Consider the following 23,008-nt stretch of genomic DNA (forward strand, 5'->3'; position numbering starts at 1 on the left):
TTACAGACTTTCAGCTGTTTGCAATGAGAAAACTGAAGAGAAGCTGTTGAAATAGCTCAACACAACAGATATGCTTCAAGCGGTTTCCCCCAGATTCAGCTAAAATTGCAACTTATCTCTTATCCCTTCCTCAGCGGGGCTTACCTTTAAGTGTTTTCTGTAATTGTTGTACACAACAGCCAGGAAGACTGACATGAAGATGTAGGTGTTGATAATAACATAGACTATGAAAAACAGGCAGTACCACCAGCTGAAGTCATAAGCCGGCATCCTACAAGAGAGGAGTAGCATCACCACCGAGAAAGTAAGAAAAGCCTCGGAACTAACCGATTCTATACTCGTCTGCTGTGTAGATAATATTTAGCAGTTTTGCGATATTTGGATTTATATAAACCAACAAACTTTGTAAGCTGTCCTGGGCTCACCCATCGGCCATTGAACAGTGGATTGTGCCTTTCAGAAAAATACCGTACTCTTCCGTGTATTAGACGAGGGTTTTTTACTCCAAAATAAAGTAAAAATGGGGGAGGGGATCGTCTTATACATGGGTAGAGCAGAAGGGGGGATGGGCGATTGGTTGCATCCGCGAGCAGGATCTAGTGATTGAGTGGGTGAATGGTGTCTGCTGCAAGGGTTGCTTTGGATTGGCTGCTGCTTCGGCAATTTGGCTTCCTTGCTTGCGATTGTTAGCGTTTGCCAGTTGGGTGAGTGATATTCGGTTTGGCATCTCCGCCCACCCCAAAAAAACTTTGCTCAACAATCGTGAGCACACCCTGCCCTGCAAGCTCCACAACTCTGGGCAATCCTCCGCAAAAAAAAACTCCACAACTCTGTACCATCTCCCCCCATTTTCTTAAATTTGAGCCCTCCAAAATAGAGGGCGTCTTATGCATGGGGGCATCTTATAGACAGAGAAGTACAGTAGATTGTTACGTCACCAAGGTGGTGCTGACGTCCCTCTTACACTAGGAAAACACCCCATTGCTACAGCTCAACAAGAAAAATTAAAAGCATGTGGAGATCAAGGCAGATACTTACATGACATCGGGGCTATTTGCTGTGGTGACCAGCACATACATGTCAAAGACGATTTCAAGGTAATTTGAAAAATACGGCAAGCCTTCCACAGTCTTCAGATTCCTTGAAGAAAAGAGGAGAGGGAAACAGAGTCACAGAAGATGCCAACGTGAATTTCAAGCAATGTGCTCAAGAGGCTGTAAGCTAAATAACATGGCTCAAGGGTGGTTTTTCAGATCCATTTTTGGCTCTTTTTCCACTGGTGTGCCATACGAGATATCTTCTTCTTCTTTGGCAATCACTTGTAGCTGAGTAAGATTGTCTTCCATAAACACACTTTTAACAGTGAGTCCATAAGTGACTGTGGAGGCCAATTCTGGATCCACACGTCCTTCCACAGTGGGGACATAGGTTTCTGGGCGGGAGTTGATCACGGTGTGGATTTGCCAAGCGTGCCTTCCTCTTAGCACGTTTCTCCCTTGCATCCTGAGTTCGAGTGTCTTCAAAGCCCATGACACCTTTGGTAAAGGCTGTTCTCCAACTGGAGCGCTCGTAGGCCACTGTTTCCCAGTTGTCGGTGTTTATACTACATTTTTTTAGATTTGCCTTGAGACAGTCTTAAAACCTCTTTTGCTGATCACCAGCATTACGCTTTCCATTTTTAAGTTCGGAATAGAGTAGTTGCTTTGACCATGGAGCAAAGGAATCTAGACAAAATACACCTTCCTAAAAAACACCAAACCACCTTAACTTCCAGGCAGCAAAACTGAGGGTACCATTTTGCTGAATATTCTTGGGGTTGGTGGAGGAGATTCTTGGTGGTGGAGGAGATATTTCCTGACATTCCCTTGCAGGTGAGGCAGCCTCTGGGTTCAGAGTAAGAGAGGGAGGAGGACGGTCCCCTTACCTGTCCCCAAACAGCTTCAAAGCCATGAGAGAAAACATCAGGACACTGAACATAAACAGCAGGAAGACGTAGGTGATCTCCGGGAGAGTGTTCCGGATGCTACGGAATGCTCTTCGGATCTGTCAAGAAGCAGGAGGCTTTCATTAGGAGGAGAAGGAGCAATGTTGATATTCTTTCCTCACCCAGCTTCCACCTATAGAGATGGACCCACCAGTAAGAAGACCTGAATGCCCTATTATTTGTCTGGGTGCAAGAGCCAGGCACCCCTCCCCTGGTTCCAAAGCTCCAGAGTTTATCAGATGAATGCTCTCCTCGGTGTTCAAAATAGCTATTTATCACAAAGACAACAAACATCAGAGCACCATACAGCTGGTCAAGACCCAGTTTTAGGCATGCTTGTATAGACAACGTGAACATATGCCTCCTCCAGCACAAACTGAATCTCTGTGGTACATGCAGGTAAGGCACTGCAGGCTACAAGGGACATATCCCCGCCCCCCCAACTCGTCCAAATAATAATAATAATAATAATAATAATAATAATAATAATAATAATATATTATTTATACCCCCCCAATCTGGCTGGGTCTCCCCAATCACTCTGGGCAGCTTCCAACAAAGTATTAAAATACAGTGGTCTATTAAACATTAAAAACTTCCCTAAACATGGACCCGGGATCATTGTGGGATGCATAGAGGCCACCTGCCATTTGCTTCAAGTATAGCACAATAGGTGTGATATGTAAATGGCACATCACATCCTCTTTCTCTAGCCTGGGCTGCCTCAGTTGTTGGACTCCTGACTCTCGTTAGCCCAAGTCATCACGGCTTACAGATGCTGGGACTCCCAGCTCCCATCGTCTTAAGCAGAGATGGCCGTATGCATCCCCTGAGAGTTTTTGTGCCACTCCCAGACCGCTTCTCCTTTAAGTACCCAGTTGGATTACTAACTCCTGTTGCCGGTTCTCTGCTGTGATTCTGTGATGGTTTGGGCTGAGCGTGAACCAGGCTTTCAAACCAAACAGCTCTCCATCTAAACAGCACAAAACCCAAAGTTAAGGCAATGCTGCCTTCATGTGGCAACGGACCTGCCTTGTTTATCACATACCAATCAATCACAGGATTCAGGTATGAATCAGGCTGAAGGACCCAGAGGTACCTGGACTCTGTTAACATTGTCATCCCTGACCAGAGAGGGCCCAAACTGGATTCTGGTAGTGAGAACACATGTGAGCCCTTCGTGCATATATGCCACATAACTCAAACTAATCACTTCCACCCAGGAGCTCTGCATACTGCAGGAGTGCTGAAAACCTCAGTAGAATTGCATTTCCTTTTTTGCAAGAAGCCACAACGGTACATGCTTCAACCAATTTCAGTGCACTAGACTTGGCTTAGGGATGCGGGTGGCGCTGTGGGTTAAACCACAGAGTCAAGGACTTGCCAATCAGAAGGTCTGCGGTTCGAATCCCCGCGACGGGGTGAGCTCCCGTTGCTCGGTCCCTGCTCCTGCCAACCTAGCAGTTCAAAAGCACATCAAAGTGCAAGTAAATAAATAGGTACCCCTCCGGCGGGAAGGTAAACGGTGTTTCCGTGTGCTGCTCTGGTTCACCAGAAGCGGCTTAGCCATGCTGGCCACATGACCCGGAAGCTGTACGCCAGCTCCCTCGGCCAATAAAGTGAGATGAGCGCCGCAACCCCAGAGTCGGCCACAACTAGACCTAATGGTCAGGGGACCCTTTACCTTAGACTTGGCTAATAACAGCCAACGATTAGCATTGCCAATTTCTTCAGCTCCCACTTTTGCATTAAACTGAAACAGTAGGAATCTGCTCTGAAAGCAGAGCTTTTCCAAACAGTGCCTTCCTGTTCCCTGGTATCTCAGCTGAGGTATCTCAGCTACAAATTATTGATTCAAATCCCAAGCAAAGGAGATGCAAAAAATGTAATTAAAGCAGAACTGTTCTTTCCACCCCGGTGCTGCCATCAGAAGCGACTCAGGATGAGGTTCAGAATCCACCACCTTCCTGGAATTGCAATAATTTGAAGCGGCATTGGACCCCCACCCCCACCCCCATTCCCCAATTTTCAGGGACCCAGCCATGCCTTACCTCATGTTTCCGCTTCCCCAAAGCTAGGCCAGGCTTAAGCCTGCCTGTTTGCATAGAGAAAAGAAAAAGCAGAAGATGATTTCAGAACAGAAAGCACTCTACAGCTGGATCTCTGGAGCAGGCAGACGAGACAAAATTGAAGCAAGGCCCCTTCTCTTCAGTATATATGCACACCATACAGTTTAGAGTTGCTGGCTAATTTAACTAGGGGATCTCTTTGGGTTAGAACTGCTGGCGATGGAAACACTGGCCCCAAAGTCTTACCTGGCGACTTTCTGCAAAGTTTATTAAGAAGATGGGTCTCAAGGGCCTTGACCACCGGACGCCACGTATGCTTGAGATTCTAAGAGCTCCGAAGACAATCAGGTCAACCAAAGTCATCTGGGTAAGGGGGGGAAGTGAGGAGAGAAGGTACCTCTGAAATTCAAGGAGCAGTGGTCCAAACCAACCAAACAACATTGTAATTAGAGGAGCCCGTCGGAGGAATGAAGGGCTCTAGAAGCCAATTCACAGTTCTGTCTGGTACAAACAAACAGCCAGAGGAGATGTGGATTGGCTCCACTTATACAGAACAAAAGATGCCAGGCTTATTTATTTACAGTCGTACCTTGGTTTTTGAACAGCCTAGTTCTCGAACATTTTGGCTCCCGAATGATTGGAATCTGGAAGTGACTGTTCTGGTTTTCGAACGTTCTTTTGGAAGCCGAACGTCTGACAGGGCTTCCACGGCTTCCCATTGGCTGCAGGAACTTCCTGCAGCCAATCAGAAGCTGTGCTTTGGTTTTCCAACGTTTTGGAAGTCGAAGAGACTTCTGGAACGAATTCCATTTGACTTCCAAGGTACGACTGTGTTTATTAAAAATATTTATATACACCGCTGTATCATAAAAACATATTGCAGATGTTTACAGCGATGGACAATAAAATCAAGGTAAAAGCAAAATAAATTAAAAACAGAACATCATTTGACCATTGTGAGTGATGTATTTTTAATTGCCTGGTGGAATAGGAAAGTTTTCAGCAGCCATTTAAAAGTCGGCACAGATGGCGCCTGCTGAATCTCTATTGGCAGGGAGTTCCACAGGACTGGGCCAATGACACTAGAAGCTCACTTTCTCGTTGTTGTCAAACGAGCCTCACTAACTCAGGGAATGACCACAGATGCTCCTTCAGATGCTCTCAGCTGGAATATGAAGGTCCAGGAGATTCTTAAGGTACCCTGGACCCAAGTTTCTGCACTGAAATGTGGTTTTGGTGCAGGCATCATGGCTACGCAATACTCTGGAGGAGTATGAAATTGTACAAGCAGAATAGCGTGAGTTTAACAACATCTAGCGACACTGCAGGCTAGACTGAGCATGGCATTGCTACCTCAGGAGCAGCGGAAGGCGGTGCCATTCAGAAGAACAGTCCGCTAAGCTACTGCTCCTTCCATGACTCGCAGAAGGAGCCATGAGCTACAACTGACCAGGATGGTTATCATGATGCAGATGTTCTTTGTATCCTTCCAGAACACGTCGCGAGGAGTGACTTGCGCAAAATGGAAGAGCCTTCCGAAGAAAACCAGAAGGCATAAGACTTCGGTCAGCGAGGTAACCTGTTGGAATGGAAAAATCAGCAGCTTAAAAGGAGATGGGCTTTTAACAAACAAAACAACTAGGTTGGAACAGACATGCTGGGTCTGAGAGAGGTTTGACTCAACAGTTTCCCCTTGGGAAAGTGGCAAACAGGAAACGATGGGGATCAGCCCAGTGGTTGTCTCCACAAGCCCACTGTCAAAAGCATGCAGATTCCTTTTACTGCTATTGCTAACCACTGGCAGTTGCAGTAGGACACGTCTAGCTACCGTATTTTTCGCCCCATAGGGCGCACCGGCCCATAGGACACACCTAGTTTGGGGGGGGAATAAAGAAAAAAATCCCCTCCCCCAGGCACGGGGCTGGGGCCGGGGATGCCCGAGCTTCCCCCGACCCCAGCCACCAGAACAGGCAGCTCTCAGCAAGCCTTGGGAGACTGGTGCAACTTCCCGCTGGGCTCCCACGGCTTGCGGATATCTGCCTGAAACCCAAACCAGGTTGGGGAACAGTGGGATGGCGGCGCTCCGCCTCCCCACTGTCCCCCAAGCTTGTGGGGCTGGCGGCAGGGAGAAACGTGCTTCTTCCCGCCGCGAGCCTCCAAACCAGGTTGGGGAACCGAAGCCCGGGGTGCGCTGTGCAGCGCGCCCCAGGCTTCGAGATGCAGGCTGCTATCCGCAAGCCTAGGGAGCCCGACGGGAACTCCAGCGGGCTCCCAAGGCTTGCAGAGAGCTTCCTGAAGCCTGGAGAGTGAGAGGGGTTGGTGCGCACCGACCCCTCTCGCTCTCCAGGCTTCAGCGAAAGCCTGCATTCGCCCCATAGGACGCACAAACATTTCCCCTTCATTTTAGGAGGGGAAAAAGGGCGTCCTATAGGGAAAAAAATACAGTAATTCTTTATAAAAACCCATATATGTCAACAGGCAAAAAAGGAATTACAGCCAACATTTTGGATGGTAAATGCCAACACATATCCCCTTTACCCAAATCAATGAACCATGTTGGTTCCTGCTGCGGCAGGAAAACAGCAGCTAATAAACTGAATGCATGTTTGGGATAATCATAATAATATTTTCTTTTTCTTTTTTTCACCCAGGTCTTTGGATCCTATTCATCTGCTTAACTTTTAGTGGGGTGGAGCTGGCTCTGTTTTCTGTGTGTGTGTGCAGTTTATTGATAGATAGACAGATAGATAGGTAGTGTGTTTTAGGGTTTTTTTAATTTGATAATTTGCTTTGAGATTTATTTATTTTTTTAGGGCAGAGAGTGAAAAAATAGCAACATGCCATTCTCAGGGAGAACAGAGGCTGTACATATGGAAGCAGGTCAGAGGACAGAATTAACACAATTCCCATTTGGCAAGATTTTGTCACCTTGTTCCTTAAATAAAACTTGAGCAAGATACTTTCCTAAAATAGATCACGTTAATACAAACTAATATGGAATTATGCAGATCGAGTGCTGCATTTTTTCCACACTGTTGGCCTTTTATAAGCTTCCGTGGGTAACACAATACAGTGGTACCTCAGGTTAAGAACTTAATTGGTTCTGGAGGTCTGTTCTTAACCTGAAACTGTTCTTAACCTGAAGCACCACTTTAGCTAATGGGGCCTCCCGCTGCTGCTGCTGCGCCGTCGCTGCACGATTTCTGTTCTCATCCTGAAGCAAAGTTCTTAACCTGAGGTAATATTTGTGGGTTAGCGGAGTCTGTAACCTGAAGCGTCTGTAACCTGAAGCGTATGTAACCCGAGGTACCACTGTATATGCAGACTTCGATGCAAAAGCAGGACATTTTAATTAGGTGGGAAGCTATTAAAGTTCACAAGCATGATGAAGTATTTTGAGAATTAATTAACCCAGTGCAGAAGTCTGGATATTTTGCCCTGCATATTTTGCAGACAGTTTCCAGACAGGAGGGATTAAATGGTAGAAGGCTTGCCTAGGACAGTGGGGAAAAGGTTTTGAAAAGAGCCACCCAAATGATTCAAGGGGGTGGAGCAACTCCTTTAGGAAGAAAGGTGGTGGCCTTTGGGACTTTTTAGTTTGGAGCAGGGTTTCCCAAACTTGGGTCTCCAGCTGTTTTAGGACTACGACTCCCATCATCCCTGTCCACTACTCTTGCTAGCTAGGGATGATGGGAGTTGTAGTCCAAAAAACCACTGGAGACCCAAGTTTGGGAAACCCTAGTAGAGAAAAGGGGAGTGAGAGGTGACATGATAAGATGTTTATAAAATTGGGCGTGGAATGGAAAAAGTGGGGAAAGTTCTCCTTCCTCTCTCATAACACTAAAACTCATGGGCAATCAGTAAAGCTGAAATGTCAGAAGATTCGGGACACATAAAACAGTATTTCTTAATGCAGGGCCTTTTCAGTACTGGCCCCGACTTGGTGGAACGCTCTGTCACAAGAGACTAGGGCCCTACGGGACTTGACATCTTTCCACAGGGCCTGCAAGACAGAGCTGTTCCGCCTGGCCTTTGGTTTGGACTCAGTCTGACCCTTATGTTTCCCTCCCCTTATGGTTTTGATCTATGGGCTACTTTTAAAATGAGGCTGCATTTTAAATTGCATTTTAAATTGGTCCCCCCCCCCCCCATTACGTTTTTACTGTAATTATACTGGTGTTAGCCGCCCTGAGCCCAGCTCTGGCCGGGGAGGTCAGGGTATAAATAAAATTTATTATTATTATTAAAGAGAGAGAGAGAGAAAAAAGTTTCTTATATGCAGAATTGTGCCAAAGTTAATCATTCTAGATTAAGGCGCACACACACACACACTTACACACACACACACACACACACACACACTTTATTGAGCCTCCAACATCAGGATGGAATTATTAGCCATCCCAATTTGCCTGAAAGGAGCGTCTCCACCCCCATCGTTCTACCTGGACACTGAGGTCCAGCGCCGAGGGCCTTCTGGCAGTTCCCTCACTGCGAGAAGCTAAGTTACAGGGAACCAGGCAGAGGGCCTTCTCGGTAGTGGCACCCGCCCTGTGGAACGCCCTCCCACCAGATGTCAAAGAGAACAACAACTACCAGACTTTTAGAAGACATCTGAAGGCAGCCCTGTTTAGGGAAGCTTTTAATGTTTGATGTATTATAGTATTTTAATATTTTTTTGGAAGCCGCCCAGAGTGGCTGGGGAAGCCCAGCCAGATGGGCAGGGTATAAATAATAAATTATTATTATTATTATTATTATTATTATTATTATTAGAAGAAGAGGAGTTTGGATTTGATATCCCGCCTTTCACTCCCTTTAAGGAGTCTCAAAGCGGCTAACATTCTCCTTTCCCTTCCTCCCCCACAACAAACACTCTGTGAGGTGAGTGGGGCTGAGAGACTTCAAAGAAGTGTGACTGGCCCAAGGTCACCCAGCAGCTGCATGTGGAGGAGCGGAGATGCAAACCCGGTTCCCCAGATTACGAGACTACTGCTCTTAACCACTACACCACACTGGCTCTCTATTATTATTATTATTATGAAAGCTTACCAAGAAAGGCAGCAGGTACACAGCTGGCTCTTCAAACAGCGCAAGGGCGAGGTCTACAAATATAAAGAAGTAGGTAGCTGCTTGCATAGTCCAGTGGTTATACAGATAGTAAAGCCTGCGAAGAGAAGTCGGAAAAGCAACTGAGAACCTCAGTAGGAAAATGATCTCTAGCTCCAGCAAGCGCAGTTGTTGTGGCGGCAACAGCAGGGAGAATATTTAAAGCCTGCTCTAAACCACCAGGACCTCCCTCTAAGATTTTATTATTCATTTATTTCTAAGCCCCTCTCCCCGAGGGTCCCAGGGCAGGTTACTGCATCAAAACACAATATTTGAAATGATTGAATAAAACTTGCAGTCACTGAAAACAAGCTGGGGCTTTAAAACATACAAGGATCAAAAGTTGCTGGCGAACTGTAAAGCGCAGCCCTAGAAACCAACACATTATACTACCCATTTATAAATCTCAGTATTTTTTTTGGTTTCTCAGCATTCCTGAGCAATGCTGGGTATTTTCTGCTATATTTTGGAAAGTAATTATCATTGTTGACTGGAAACTCCTTATAGACTTTTTGTGTGAAAAAGAAAATGAACTTGTGATATCTTGATTTGAGGATTGAAGAAAATATTGGTTTATAGAAAGTGGAATTATTGGGTATTATCCTGGAGTGGATGTTGGGAATAATTTTCTATATATAGCTGACAGACGAAGAATCAGAAGTTATATTCTTTTCTCTCCCCCCCCCCCTTTCTTTCTTTCCCCTTTTTTCGTTTCCTCTTTTGAGTTTGTATTTTTATTTAGATTCATTTCTTGGGTATCCAACATCCACCTTTGATATCTTTTTTTGAACTTTAATAAAATCTATTGGAGAAATAAAAGAAGTTATCTGTCTGTTGCTATGCCGTTGGACACCACATAAGATACTGTGTCCAAATTTTGCATGATGGTTTCTGAGCTCAAAGAGCTACTTTTCTTCTATGCTTGGATACAATCGAATGCCGTTTTGAATCGGGACGGCGGGCCTAACCTTTCAAAAGTACACTGAATTTTATCCAACCAATGTCAACACGGCACTTCTGTTTGTTTCTGAAAATTCTTGAGCAGTGCTGGGAACAAGGCTGCTAGAGGAATCATAAAGCCTCATTCTGGAGAAAACCAACAATGAGACGAATCTTCAGTATCAACCTTGCTCAAAAACAGCATCATGCCATATTAGCCACATTTGTGCCAGAACCCCCAAAATACACTTTTTGAGACAACCACAGCACCACAGGCCTCATCTTCATTCCACGTAGCTTGTACAGTGGTACCTTGGGTTAAGAACTTAATTCATTCTGGAGGTCCGTTCTTAACCTGAAACTGTTCTTAACCTGAGGTACCACTTTAGCTAATGGGACCTCCTGTTGCCACCACACTGCTGGCGTGCGAATTCTGTTTTCATCCTGAGGTAAAATTCTTAACCCGAGGTACTATTTCTGGGTTAGCAGTGTCTGTAACCTGAAGCGTCGTCTGTAACCTGAAGCGTCGTCTGTAACTTGAAGCGTCTGTAACCCGAGGTACCACTGTACCACCATGACCTGGCTTTTTTAGGGCAACGGCCGATTTTGGGACAGGAAGTGGCTCTATCCTCCTGCAGCACCCTAAAAGCCAAGGAACTGACGTGCCACCCACAAGCTCACCTGCCGCCCAGAATCCCAACCCCCGCATAGCAGCCACCGTGCCACACTTAAGACTCCCATGCTGCCCCCCCATCCGGTGCAGACCACCCCCCACCCCTGGCTACCTACGCTACTGCGCAAGGTTTAATATTACATTTCCAAGCACAATTCAAAGTGTTGGTGCTGACCTTCAAAGCCCTAAATGGCCTCGGTCCAGTATACCTGAAAGAGCATCTCCACCCCCATCGTTCTGCCCGGACACTGAGGTCCAGCGCCGAGGGCCTTCTGGCAGTTCCCTCACTGCGAGAAGCCAAGTTACGGGGAACCAGGGAGAGGGCCTTCTCGGTAGTGGCACCCACCCTGTGGAACGCCCTCCCACCAGATGTCAAAGAGAAAAATAACTACCAGACTTTTTGAAGACATCTGAAGGCAGCTTTTAATGTTTAATAGACTATTGTATTTTAATATTTTGTTAGAAGCCGCCCAGAGTGGCTGGGGAAACCCAGCCAGACGGGTGGGGTATAAATAATAAACTATTATTATTATTATTATTATTATTATTTAATATCAAACACAACACACACACACCCAGCCTGAAAAATTAATGAAGCCAAGGCACTCTCACATTTCAGCAACCTTACACACTTTTTGCAGCGTGCATCAGAGTGTTCAGCATGACGCCCCCAAACCATGCACTTACCTGACTGCCCGTGGAGAGGTATCAAAGGGGATGTTCCTATTGTACTGGGCATCATACACATACGCTGCTGCCAGGAGAAGACTCTGCTGTAAAGAGGGAATACATTTTCAACACGGCTGCACTTTGACTGCTCTACACTCAGACTTAATTCACAAGCTGCTGCCCAATTCTTTGTTGAGCTGGTTAAGAAGGGGAAAGCCAGATGACTTCATAGATGGACTTGCTCAAAACAAGGTTTGACAGCCTAAATCCTATGCTTTTAATTTCGCTGCCAAGGATGGGATTTTGAACCTCTGTTTATCCCACATGCATGAGCATCTGGAGGAATAAACTGCAATTAATATATTCTCTCCTACCCATAACCAAAGGTTATAAGCGGCTACTAGTCATTGTGGCTATGCTTGGCTTCCACTGTCGGGGGCAGCCATGTCCTGAATGTCAGTTGCTAAAAACAGGGAGAGCTCTCTTGTGACTAGATGAGCCACTGGCCTGATTCTGCAGGCTCTCCTTATGTTCTTACCAGCAGAACTGATCTGGTGTTAGTGCTGTGCTGAACTCACCATTCCCTAGTAAGCAACAGCATCCCACCTTCTGGGAAGTTAGCACGGGACCTGCGCATGCCCGTCTCTGACCAGCCACTTATGTCTGTCTGTTTTCTTCAACTGGAATAATGCCTCCTGCTTGCCTGCATGGAGTATTTTCAAAGAGATGCACGCACATGTTCCATGTGGAACAGAAACCTATAGCTTTCACGTGGCTGGAATGTAAGGTAAACGTAAAGGGACCCCTGACCATTAGGTCCAGTCGTGGACAACTCTGGGGTTGCGGCGCTCATCTCGCTTTATTGGCCGAGGGAGCCGGCGTACAGCTTCCGGGTCATGTGGCCAGCATGACTAAGCTGTTTCTGGCGAACCAGAGCAGCGCACAGAAACGCCATTTACCTTCCCGCTGGAGCAGTACCTATTTATCTACTTGCACTTTCGAACTGCTATGTTGGCAGGAGCTGGGACCGAACAACGGGAACTCACCCTGTCACGGGGATTCAAACCACCGACCTTCTGATCGGCAAGTCCTAGGCTCTGTGGTTTAACCCACAGCGCCACCCGCATCCCTGGCTGGAATGTAGCCAATTGTAAGTCCTTATACAACAGCGCATAGAAATTGTATGTCCTTATACAACAGTGCATAGAAAGGATTTTGCTAACATGCTCAGTACTCCCACTGCTTAAAGACTAATTTGCAAGCCAGTATACACAGGGTCTGGCTGCAGGGCTATAGGACAAGAGAAAAGATCTCCAGCCTTTTAGTAGTCCACAATGTGTGCGCACACACAGCCTGGCATTGTTTGCCACATCACTCGGATCACGGCCTGCAGACCACTGCAGAGTAAGACATCGAGTGGCAGAATGTACGTCCATCTGTCAGCAAGAGCTATGCAATTCAGAACACTGTCAAAGGTTTAGTTCAAGTGGACTGTTTGGCTATTAAAATGCAATGCTTAACTGTTTAAAAATTTTAAGTAGTAGTTGTCTCACAAGAAACAGCTTGTTCCAAGCATAACAGATTACTTGATTACGGCTCTTCTGACTAAGATCAAAGGGGGCAGGGGGAATCCAGTATGTTGTACACCTTAAAAGAAATCTAGTACGTTGTACACCTTAAAAGAAGATGGGCAATTTTGCTTTCCATAATACCATACAACAATCTGCTTCCTCCACACCCCTCTCACTGGTCTCCCCGTATCCTCTGGCAATGACGCTTATAATTTGAGCACAACTTCCACAGAGAAGAGCTTTGGCTACATGTCAAGCCAGACAATGAGGTTGCTCTGGGCTTGCAACATTGTGAAGGCCAAGCACTCCAAAATACTTGCTCTGAGACAAGCCACAGTCGAGTCGGATAGAGACTTCAGCATTGTTGCAACAAAAGTGACATTTCGTATGTCCCAATGTGACCCCGAATGTTGGCGGGCTGAACTAAAACAACTCCCACAGTGTCCCTACTTAGGTTACAAAGCTGCCCATTCTTGCACAGATAATTTTTTTAAACACTCCTTTAAAGCCAAGCCGTGAAGCCCCGCCCCCTTTAAAGAAACCTCATTTTGATCTCCAGTGTGGCAAATATCAAAGTCAGGGGTCCACTGCAACATTCGTCATTGCAATGAGTGCTCCCCTCTGGCAGGAATAATGAATGTCATCGTTTCTCCTAAAGTTGGAGCTGGTGGTATCCTCCTTACAGGTGTGTCATGCCTCTGACGCAACATGCAACACCCAGATGCCCCAGCCACCCTCTGAAGTTTGCAGAGGACAAGTGGGCAGGACTCTGGGACCATCCCAACAGTTGCACTACCCTTCTGGGGCCTCTTGTGTAAAGTTTATTGGAGTAGAGCCATAGCTGAATAGTAGAGCATCTGTTTTGCATGCAAAACGCCCCAAGTTTGATCTCCAGCATCTTCAAGAAGGTCTGTGAGAGACCACTGCCAGGAACCATAGAGACTTGTGGCCAGGCAGTGTAGAGAGTTCTAAGCTAGATGGACCAATGGTCTGACTCCATATAAGGCAGTCCCCTATCTTCCTTTAAAAAAGGGTAAAAGGTAAAGGTAAAGGACCCGGACGGTTAAGTCCAGTCAAAGTCCAGTCAAAGTCCAGTTCATCTTGCTTTCAGGCTGAGGGAGCCAGCGTCTGTCCACAGACAGCTTTTCCAGGTCATGTGGCCAGCAGAACTAAACCGCTTCTGGCACAACGGGACACTGTGATGGAAACCAGAGGGCACAGAAATGCCTTTTACCTTCCTGCCACAGCGGTACCTATTTATCTACTTACACTGGCGTGCTTTCGAACTGCTAGGTTGGCAGGAGCTGGGACACAGAAACGGAAGCTCACCCTGTCACACCAATCCGAACTGCCGACCTTCCGATTGGCAAACCCAAGAGGCTCAGTGGTTTAGACCACACCCACCACCTATAAGCACCTCAGACATGCAACACCACTGTGGGAATCTCCCCCCTCCACACACATACCATGGAAGTAGCCCCTAAGAGGCTTCTGCTCCATGAATTTGTCTAATCCTTCTTTAAAGTGATCCTCTTGGCTTCTTCCCAACACACAGGGACATCATTGTGTGCTTGAATAATAATAATAATAATAATAATAATAATAATTTATTATTTGTACCCCGCCTATCTGGCTGGGTTTCCCTAGCCACTCTGGGTGGCTTCCACAGAGACCAAAAACACACTAAAATGTCACACATTAAAAACTTCCCTGAACAGGGCTGCCTTAAGATGTCTTCTGAATGTCAGGTAGTTGTTTATCGCTTTGACATCTGATGGTAGGGCGTTCCACAGGGTGGGCGCCACTACCAAGAAGGCCCTCTGCCTGGTTCCCTGTAGCTTTGCTTCTCGCAAGGAGGGAACCGCCAGAAGGCCCTCGGCGCTGGACCTCAGTGTCTGGGCAGAACGATGGGGGTGGAGACGCTCCTTCAGGTATACTGGGTCACACAAGCACGATGGCTCCACAACGTTGGGCACAACCTGGTGCATCTGCTCTAAACTAAAAAGCAGGTAGACTTTAAAGACATTTATTTAAACTAAAAAGCTGCACGGGCTACAGCCTTTCTCCATAGTGGAGCTGCTCCAGCCCCTTGATCCAGCTGGCATGATCCTGCCTGGGCTGAAGTTACAGCTTCCACCTAAGATTTTATTAAGGATGGGGTGCATCTAACAAGCACCTCTGAAACCTGGTAAGGGAAGCCCCAAGTAGGCTCTCCTTGCAAGGGTTTGTGGAAAACAACCTTGCTTTCTCCATCAGGAGGGACACCTCAAGTCACAGGAGAAACTGCTTTGCCAGAGTCCTCTTCTGTGTGAGAGTATTCATCCTACGGATGCCTGTTGCTGGAAACTGCAGGAAGGGAGATGCACCTGTGTTCAGTTCCTGCTTTCAGGTTTCCCATGGGCATCTGGCTGACTACAGAGAGGACAGGATCCTGGCCTGAACCAGCATGGATGCTCTTATGTTCATTTTGATAACAGTAAGGATATGACCAAGAAGCCAATCTAGTTGATCTAAATTCATAGAGTTTCCTCTTTCGAGCAGAACTTGGGCACAGCCCAAGTACAGTGGTACCTCGGGTTAAGTACTTAATTCGTTCCGGAGGTCCGTACTTAACCTGAAACTGTTCTTAACCTGAAGCACCACTTTAGCTAATGGGGCCTCCCGCCTCCGCCGCGCGATTTCTGTTCTCATCCTGAAGCAAAGTTCTTAGCCCGAGGTACTATTTCTGGGTTAGCGGAGTCTGTAACCTGAAGCGTATGTAACCTGAAGCGTATGTAACCCGAGGTACCACTGTATGTCAAGCAAAACGGGGTTGGAAATCTAATGCATTGATCACCATTAAATAATGTGAGAAGAGGAACACCTATTGCCTTTATGAATCAAGTCTTTCCATCAGCTGTTGGGAATGGCTGTGGCTCAGTGGCAGTTTTGCAGGTAGAAGTTCCCAATGTTCAACCCCAGACATCTCCAGCGAGGGCTGAGAATGTTCCCCCATATGAAACCCCAGATAGCAGCCCCCCATCCAGTGCAGACAATATTGACCTGGATGAACAGATGGGCCAATGGTCTGACTCTCTATAATGAAGCTACCAAGGCTGTGCGCACAAGCCCATTTACTTTGCAGGCATACTCTGGTTTGGGAAGCAGTGCATGCACGACGTTAGCCGCAATCCAATTCCGTCCGGTTGTTTCTTATGAACTTTTGCATTCCCGCCCCACTTAAAAGACCCAGTTTTGATCCAAATTGAGAAAAAGAACAACCTAACTGCATTTCCGGTAGCGATGTTTGGAAGTGAGAGCCGGACCATAAAGAAAGCTGATCGCCGAAGAATTGATGCTTTTGAATTATGGTGCTGGAGGAGACTCTTGAGAGTCCCATGGACTGCAAGAAGATCAAACCTATCCATTCTGAAGGAAATCAGCCCTGAGTGCTCACTGGAAAGACAGATCCTGAAGCTGAGGCTCCAATACTTTGGAGAAGAGAAGGCTCCCTGGAAAAGACCCTGATGTTGGGAAAGATGGAGGGCACAAGGAGAAGGGGACGACAGAGGATGAGATGGTTGGATAGTGTTCTCGAAGCTACCAGCATGAGTTTGACCAAACTGCGGGAGGCAGTGGAAGACAGGAGTGCCTGGCGTGCTCTGGTCCAGGGGGTCACGAAGAGTCGGACACGACTAAACGACTAAACAACAAACAACAACAAACTGCATTTCCAGCCCATAATATGTACTGTACACAGCCTCTGAAACAGAACTGCCATCCTAAGTTGGACTGTGATGGGAAAATCAGAGGCCAGATTGCCTTCTGGGCTGGACTCTCGATGGGTGTCGATAAGGCACCAGTCATCCCAGCAAGACACACCTTTGCTTGCAGGATACCGCAGGTACCCCTTGAATTGCTCCACCCCAGGCAGCAGCTGCTGTGTCTCTGCCTGTATAACGGATCTCGCCTTTGCCAAGGAATGCGACGAAAACGCCTCGCTCAGCTTTTTTTTTTTTTAAAGGCTCTCGGCACATTGGCCGAGAAGCAGCAGCCAGGCCAGCAGAGCAACAGTCTCTGCCAACCTTTTAAGTTTGCACGCGTGCCTTCCTGCCCACCCAAACGCCCCTTTACGCAGGAGAAGCTTTTGTACGCCATGGAGCTGAAGGAAAGTTGCTGAAGATGCCACACAACTAGCTGTCCAGAGGCACAGCTGCAGAAGTGGGCAAACTCTTCCCCTTAACTCACGCGACACCCCAAGAAAAATAACCACTTGCTAGAGCAGCTGGTGTTTGGTGCAAGCAGGCGCGATGCAAAGGAATCTCTCGTTTCCAAAAAGTGGGGGCCCGTGGAAACATTTGCAGTAGCAAAGCAGCCATGGGGGAAAGGGGGAGAGAGAGTTGCGCAGGCTTGGGCTGGGCCTGCAGGGGGACCAGCAGAGCAACGTGGAAGATGTAGCCCCTCCAAGCGGAGACCTCCCCTCTCCTCCCCTCGCCACGGTCGCGCAAGAACCAGTCTTGGGCGGGTCACCTCCTCCTGCGCCGAGTCTCCCATCGCGGCGTCGGGCGCGGCTCCGGCTAAGCTGCGCGGCGGTTGCGCGGCTGCGGAGTCTGGTTGCTCCTGCACTCCGGGCGGTTGCGGGATCCCGACTCGACTCCGGCCCGCAGACTCCATCCCCGAAGCTGCAGCGGCGCCGAGGAGGCTTTAATCCCCAGCTGCACGTGACTCCGGGCAGCGGAAACGACTCCCAGCCCCGGAGAAGGATGGATGAGCGAGCAGGCGCTGCGCGAAGCGCCTTGATTCCGCGCTCGCCGTGGCGCTGCAAAACTTTGGGGTTCCTCCACCTCCCCGCCCCCGCTGCAAAGGAGGCCGGCGAGAATCTGGATCCGCCCTGTGGGTTGCCTCGGAAAGGAAGCCCGGCTGAGTTTATTGGGGTTTGTAAAGGGGCGTCCCCATAAAGAAGGCTGATCGCCGAAGAATTGATGCTTTTGAATTATGGTGCTGGAGGAGACTCCTGAGAGTCCCATGGGCTGCAAGAAGATCAAACCTCTCCATTCTGAAGGAAATCAGCCTTGAGTGCTCACTGGAAAGACAGATCCTGAAGCTGGGGCTCCAATACTTTGGCCTCCTCATGAGAAGAGAAGACTCTCTGGAAAAGACCCTGATGTTGGGAAAGATGGAGGGCACAAGGAGAAGGGGACGACAGAGGACGAGATGGTTGGACAGTGTTCTCGAAGCTACCAGCATGAGTTTGACCAAACTGCGGGAGGCAGTGGAAGACAGGAGTGCCTGGCGTGCTCTGGTCCATGGGGTCACGAAGAGTCGGACACAACTAAACGACTAAACAACAACAAAGGGGCATCGTAGGATTTCAAAAGCGCCCCCATCCTCTGCACGTTTAACTTGCCACCTCGCTACATCCTTGTGGGAAAGCAAGTCCCTGTTTTCAAGGAACACATAGGAAGCTGCCTTAGTACTCAAGTCAGCCCATTGGTCTATTAGTGTTGTCTACACTGACTGGCAGCCGCTCGCCAGGGTTTCAGGTAGGAGCCTTTCCCAACCCCACCTGGAGATGCCAGCGGGGATTGAACCGGCGACCACCTGTGCAGGGCAGACACTCTATCAGGGAGGTATGGCGTTGCTGGACTCCATCTCCCACCATTTGTGTACCTTGGACTGAGCTTAGTAGCGGATTGGCAGCCACGTGCTTTAAATGCATCAGGAGTTTCAATGCTATCGTTTGCAGATTAGACGGAGAGCATTTTTGTAAATCACCGTATTAAGTATGCAATTATCAAGGTCTGCACTTTTCTGCATTTCATTCCTTTTTGGCAACACTTGACAATCCTCTCCGAAGAAGGAGAAGAAGAAGAAGATATGCGGACCTACAAATCGGGATAACACTAAATGCATTAGATGAAGAGGGCTGTAATCCATGGAAGTTTAATGCCACAATAAATCCATTTGTTTTCAAGATGCCACAAGACTCTGGCATCCCACAATATATGCATGTTTCCATTTTTATGACGTGTCTGATTGCAGCCACACTTCTCTGTTCCTTCCCTCCCCCGTCACAGCTACAAGTGCTGCAAAGCTAAAAGAAATGTTAAGGATCCAAATAAGGAATGGACAATTCATTTATAACACTGAATTTCCCACCAACTAACCCCAAAGGGTCTCACCGCAACTTACGAATAACATACAGATTTTAAAACAACAAAACAACTGGAAACAGAAATGACAAAACCAGGGTTGCTGCATTTAATGGGGTTGTCTTAATCCTGGGGTGGAGAACCTTTGGCCCCTAATATGTTGCAGAACTACAATTCCCATCATCCCCAGCGATTGGTCGTGCTGGCTGTGACTGATGGGAGTTGTAAGGTTTCCCCTCCCATTTTTTCAGAAAAAAAGAAATAACGAAAAAAAAGTTTTTTAAAGGTAAATTGTCATGATTGCCAATAAAGAGGTATAGAATACAGCTAAGTGATTTACTAAATCAACAATAAAACATACCAGGAGGAAAAGGATCTGTGGTCTATAATTACAAAGGGTTCCATGATCTAAATCAAAACCACTGCAATTTTTTATTTTAAAAAGAAGATAAGCTTTTCCAAAACCTATAATTGTGTCTTGGACTGCTATCAAAAGATGCAAAATCAATTCCTTGTTTTTTTCTGGTCTTGATTCGAATCTGCAAACAAATCCAAGATCCAGACAAGGGAAGGGATGAATTGCTTGTCCAGTTATCAATGAGATGTCAGAAAATACTTTTGTCCTCAATCAGTTTACCTTGGGCAGTTCTATCACTTATGCTGGTAGGTCCCAGCATCCTGGCAGCCCCTCCAGCCTAAGTGTGAAGCACCCCCATGTACAAAAGGAATGAATCATTGTGTTAAGTACCAACTATGTGCTATTTTCAGGGAGAGTTCCCTCTTCGAGCCAAAACAGATGTATATGGGACCTTGGACCAGTTTCTCCCCCCCCCCCCAATCTTCATCTTCTGTCTGAACTCCCCAGTTGTGTTCCCACCAGGTCTTATGATTTTGATTTGCAGTAAAAGTAGCATTTGACAAAAATGTCATACAGCAGTGAAACTAACCCATTGATGGGACCCGAGGAACCCATAATAATTTCAGAATTGTACTTCAGCAACATCTGGAGGACCATCCCTGAGTTAATTTGCTTACGGCCATAATCCTCACCCCACTTACCTGGGAGTAAGTCACATTAAACTAAGTGGTAGATACAGTTAGGATTACACTGCAAAGACATTTTTGGTCAAGTATAAGGTGTTCCAGTATATTAGACAGATTTTTATTTTATTTTAAAAATACTTTTAATACTCATAAAACGTGCAGATGACAATCACCATCCTAAAAGATGTGTTCCCTTTTGCCTTTCATATGTATGTTTGTACAAATGACTTCAGAACAGAGCAGGCATAGGCAAACTTGGCCCTCCAGATGTTTTGGGACTACAGCTCCCATGATCCCTAGCTAGCAGGACCAGTGGTCAGGGATGATGGGAATTGTAGTCCCAAAACATCTGGAGGGCTGAGTTTGCCTTTGCCTGGAACAGAGCCTATGCAGGCACAGATGTGCGCCTACAGATGTTTCATGTTACCTGGAACCCTGATTGAGTTCTCAAATGCATGAGAGCCAATTATTAAGACAGCAGGCCCATTGGCAGAGCAACTCTGTGTTACAAAGATGTCTGCAACTGTAACATGAACCCTGCCATGTGGGAATCCCTTTCAGATGACCGTAGTGCCTTGAGACAGTTAAGTCATGTATCCATAGCAGTGATCATAGGAGGAATGACCTCTGGGAAGAACATAGAGAGAAGAAACACCATGATGCATCTGCCCCAGCTGCAACAAAACATGTCTCTACAGCCACAGCAGGTGCTGTAAATCTCTAATGGTTTGATTTCACCCCCAAAGGAGCAGTCCTCTATTGTCTCCTGAGACAGGCGGCTGCCAACCAACCAGTTGAAGTGAAGTGCCAATGGAATCTGTGGAAGAAGACCTTACTTAAGGCCCATTGATTTCATCGAAAACTAGATTCAACTAAGTTAAACTAGATCCACTGATCAAGCAAGAGTGAGTGACTCTTCTTGGATGGTGTGCTGAATGCACTGGCACCCGGAAACATAGGAAACTGTCTTCCACTTATAACTTATAGTTTACTATGCCGCAGCGACTATCCAGAATTTCAGGCAGGAGTCTCTCACAGCTTGGCCAGAAGATGCCAGGGACTGAATCTGGGACCTTGTGCATGCAAAACAGATGTTCTTTGGCTATGCCCAGCGGGTTCACCATCCCTGTTGTAGACAATTCTGAGCCAGATGCACAGATGGTCCGATCTGGAATAGGCAGTCTCCTATGTGCTCTGAGGGCTGGTTAACTTTACGGTAAAGGACTGGAAAATTACGGGAGGCAGGCTGTATGCCAGGACTGGGATTTTTTCAGCCAAGGTGGCTGCCCAGAAGTATTTTATTTAGAGTTTCATTCCTACTTTACATACGCAATGTGCATAATGCTCTTTTCTTGTGGCCTGGATGGTTTCATTGACTAAATGGCTGCCCATCTGGCCGTTCTCAAAGCAGCGGCTACAGCGGAGGGTTGAAAAGTTCGCTGCTTTCATGGGCTGTGGCTGCAGCTCGCTGGTTTGTTCGTCTGCCAGCGGTGAAATCTGGCATGCAGGAAAAGGAAGTTTGGCATTAAAGTCAGCTTAATATTGTTTCTCTAAGCAGTGCCTCAGAAATGCTGAGGAAGCATTTCTCTGTCCAGGGATGTACAGAGGACGGGTTTGCATACAAAGAGCACAATCAAGTTCATTCAACTGTATTTAACTATTAGATTACTGTAGGCACACTCCTGTTCTTATTAGCTTTCAGCTGAACAAAGAGTTCTGGGGCACCTTCAAGGTTAAAAATTAATTGCAGCCCAGGCTTTGGTGGGCTAGAGTCCATTCTGTCAAATACATGAGATATTATTCTTAGTTGACAGATTTCTACACACAGACACAAACACACACAAATACACATGTGGATAGGAGAGGAAATGAACAAAGCAAAGCTTGGTGGCCGGCACTACAAGACATAAGGTGCAATCCTATGCATGTCTATTTGGAAGAAAGTGTACATAGGATTGCAGGCTTAGACGAGCCCTGCTACTATGCAGAGTCAAATGAAAATACAGTGGTTAAAGGTCTGCTAGGGTGGGAGGTAATGAACTGGCAAAACAGATTTCTGAACAGCGTGCATCGTTGTCCCCAACATTTTTTGGCCTGGGAAGAATGTTTGGAAATCCATCCCATTTGTAGAAGCAAATTCACAGAAGGGGAAGAAATAAATGATGCCCGGAATCCCACCTACAGGCAAAATAGCTAAACTGCCCCCCCAAATGAAGAGGAGGAGGAGAACACTCCTCCCAAAAGGGAAAATACAGTGGTACCTCTGGTTGTGAACGGGATCCATTCCGGAGGCCTGTTTGCAACATGAAAAGCCTGCAACCTGAAGCGCCGTATCTGCGCAGGTGCGTGGCGTGATTTTGTGCGCATGCGCATAGCGTGATTTAGCACTTCTGCGCATGCGTGAGCGGCAAAACCCAGAAGTAACCCTTTCCGGTACTTCCAGGTCGCTGCGGGACACAACCTGAAAAAATGTAACATGAAGCAAACGTAACATGAGGTATGACTCATGTCAACTAAACAACCCAAACAGGCAAAACACCCCAAACCAAGAAAAACAAAAAGCAGGCAAAACACACACTAGCAAACATAAACACAGGGAATGTATGCTCATGTGGAGCCCAGAGGAATTCTGGGAAAGGAAGGTTAAGAGTATAAAGTGATTGGATGCCTGCACTTTGCTTTTGATTCTGCCCAGGGCCACTCACGGTGGGCGGGGGGAGAGCTTTACAAAACCCCACAATTCAACATTTTTGGAGGGGCAAGCGGTCTTTATGGGCACCCAGAGTGGTGGTGTTTGAGAGTGTCTTGTTGAGGACCCC

General features: G+C 47.0%; 1 protein-coding gene and 1 long non-coding RNA gene across 3 annotated transcripts in view; one reads left to right on the forward strand and one right to left on the reverse strand.

Moving 5' to 3' along the window:
- LOC308473287 (two pore channel protein 2-like) overlaps nt 1-17,952 on the reverse strand; it is a 29,823-nt gene extending 11,871 nt beyond the window's left edge. The window contains exons 1-8 of one of the 2 annotated variants that reach the window (XM_080998686.1): nt 17,524-17,952; nt 11,462-11,544; nt 9,106-9,220; nt 5,504-5,632; nt 4,300-4,416; nt 1,925-2,043; nt 1,039-1,140; nt 145-271 (exon numbers count right to left, since the gene is read on the reverse strand). In XM_080998686.1, coding sequence (XP_080854812.1) covers nt 145-271; nt 1,039-1,140; nt 1,925-2,043; nt 4,300-4,416; nt 5,504-5,632; nt 9,106-9,220; nt 11,462-11,544; nt 17,524-17,667 — 936 coding nt within the window. In that variant the 5' untranslated portion in view covers nt 17,668-17,952. Of the gene's footprint in view, nt 1-144; nt 272-1,038; nt 1,141-1,924; nt 2,044-4,299; nt 4,417-5,503; nt 5,633-9,105; nt 9,221-11,461; nt 11,548-17,523 lie in introns of both variants that reach the window. The other variant, XM_080998685.1, reaches the window with a different exon arrangement.
- Nucleotides 647-5,633, forward strand: LOC308473305. Its single transcript, XR_013984025.1, has 2 exons — nt 647-704; nt 5,547-5,633. It is a non-coding gene; the product is annotated as an uncharacterized lncRNA (long non-coding RNA).
- Nucleotides 17,953-23,008: the final 5,056 nt, after the last annotated feature.

This window comes from Podarcis pityusensis, assembly GCF_964106645.2.
Source record: "Podarcis pityusensis genome assembly, chromosome: 3".
Classification (NCBI taxonomy): Eukaryota; Metazoa; Chordata; class Lepidosauria; order Squamata; family Lacertidae; genus Podarcis; species Podarcis pityusensis.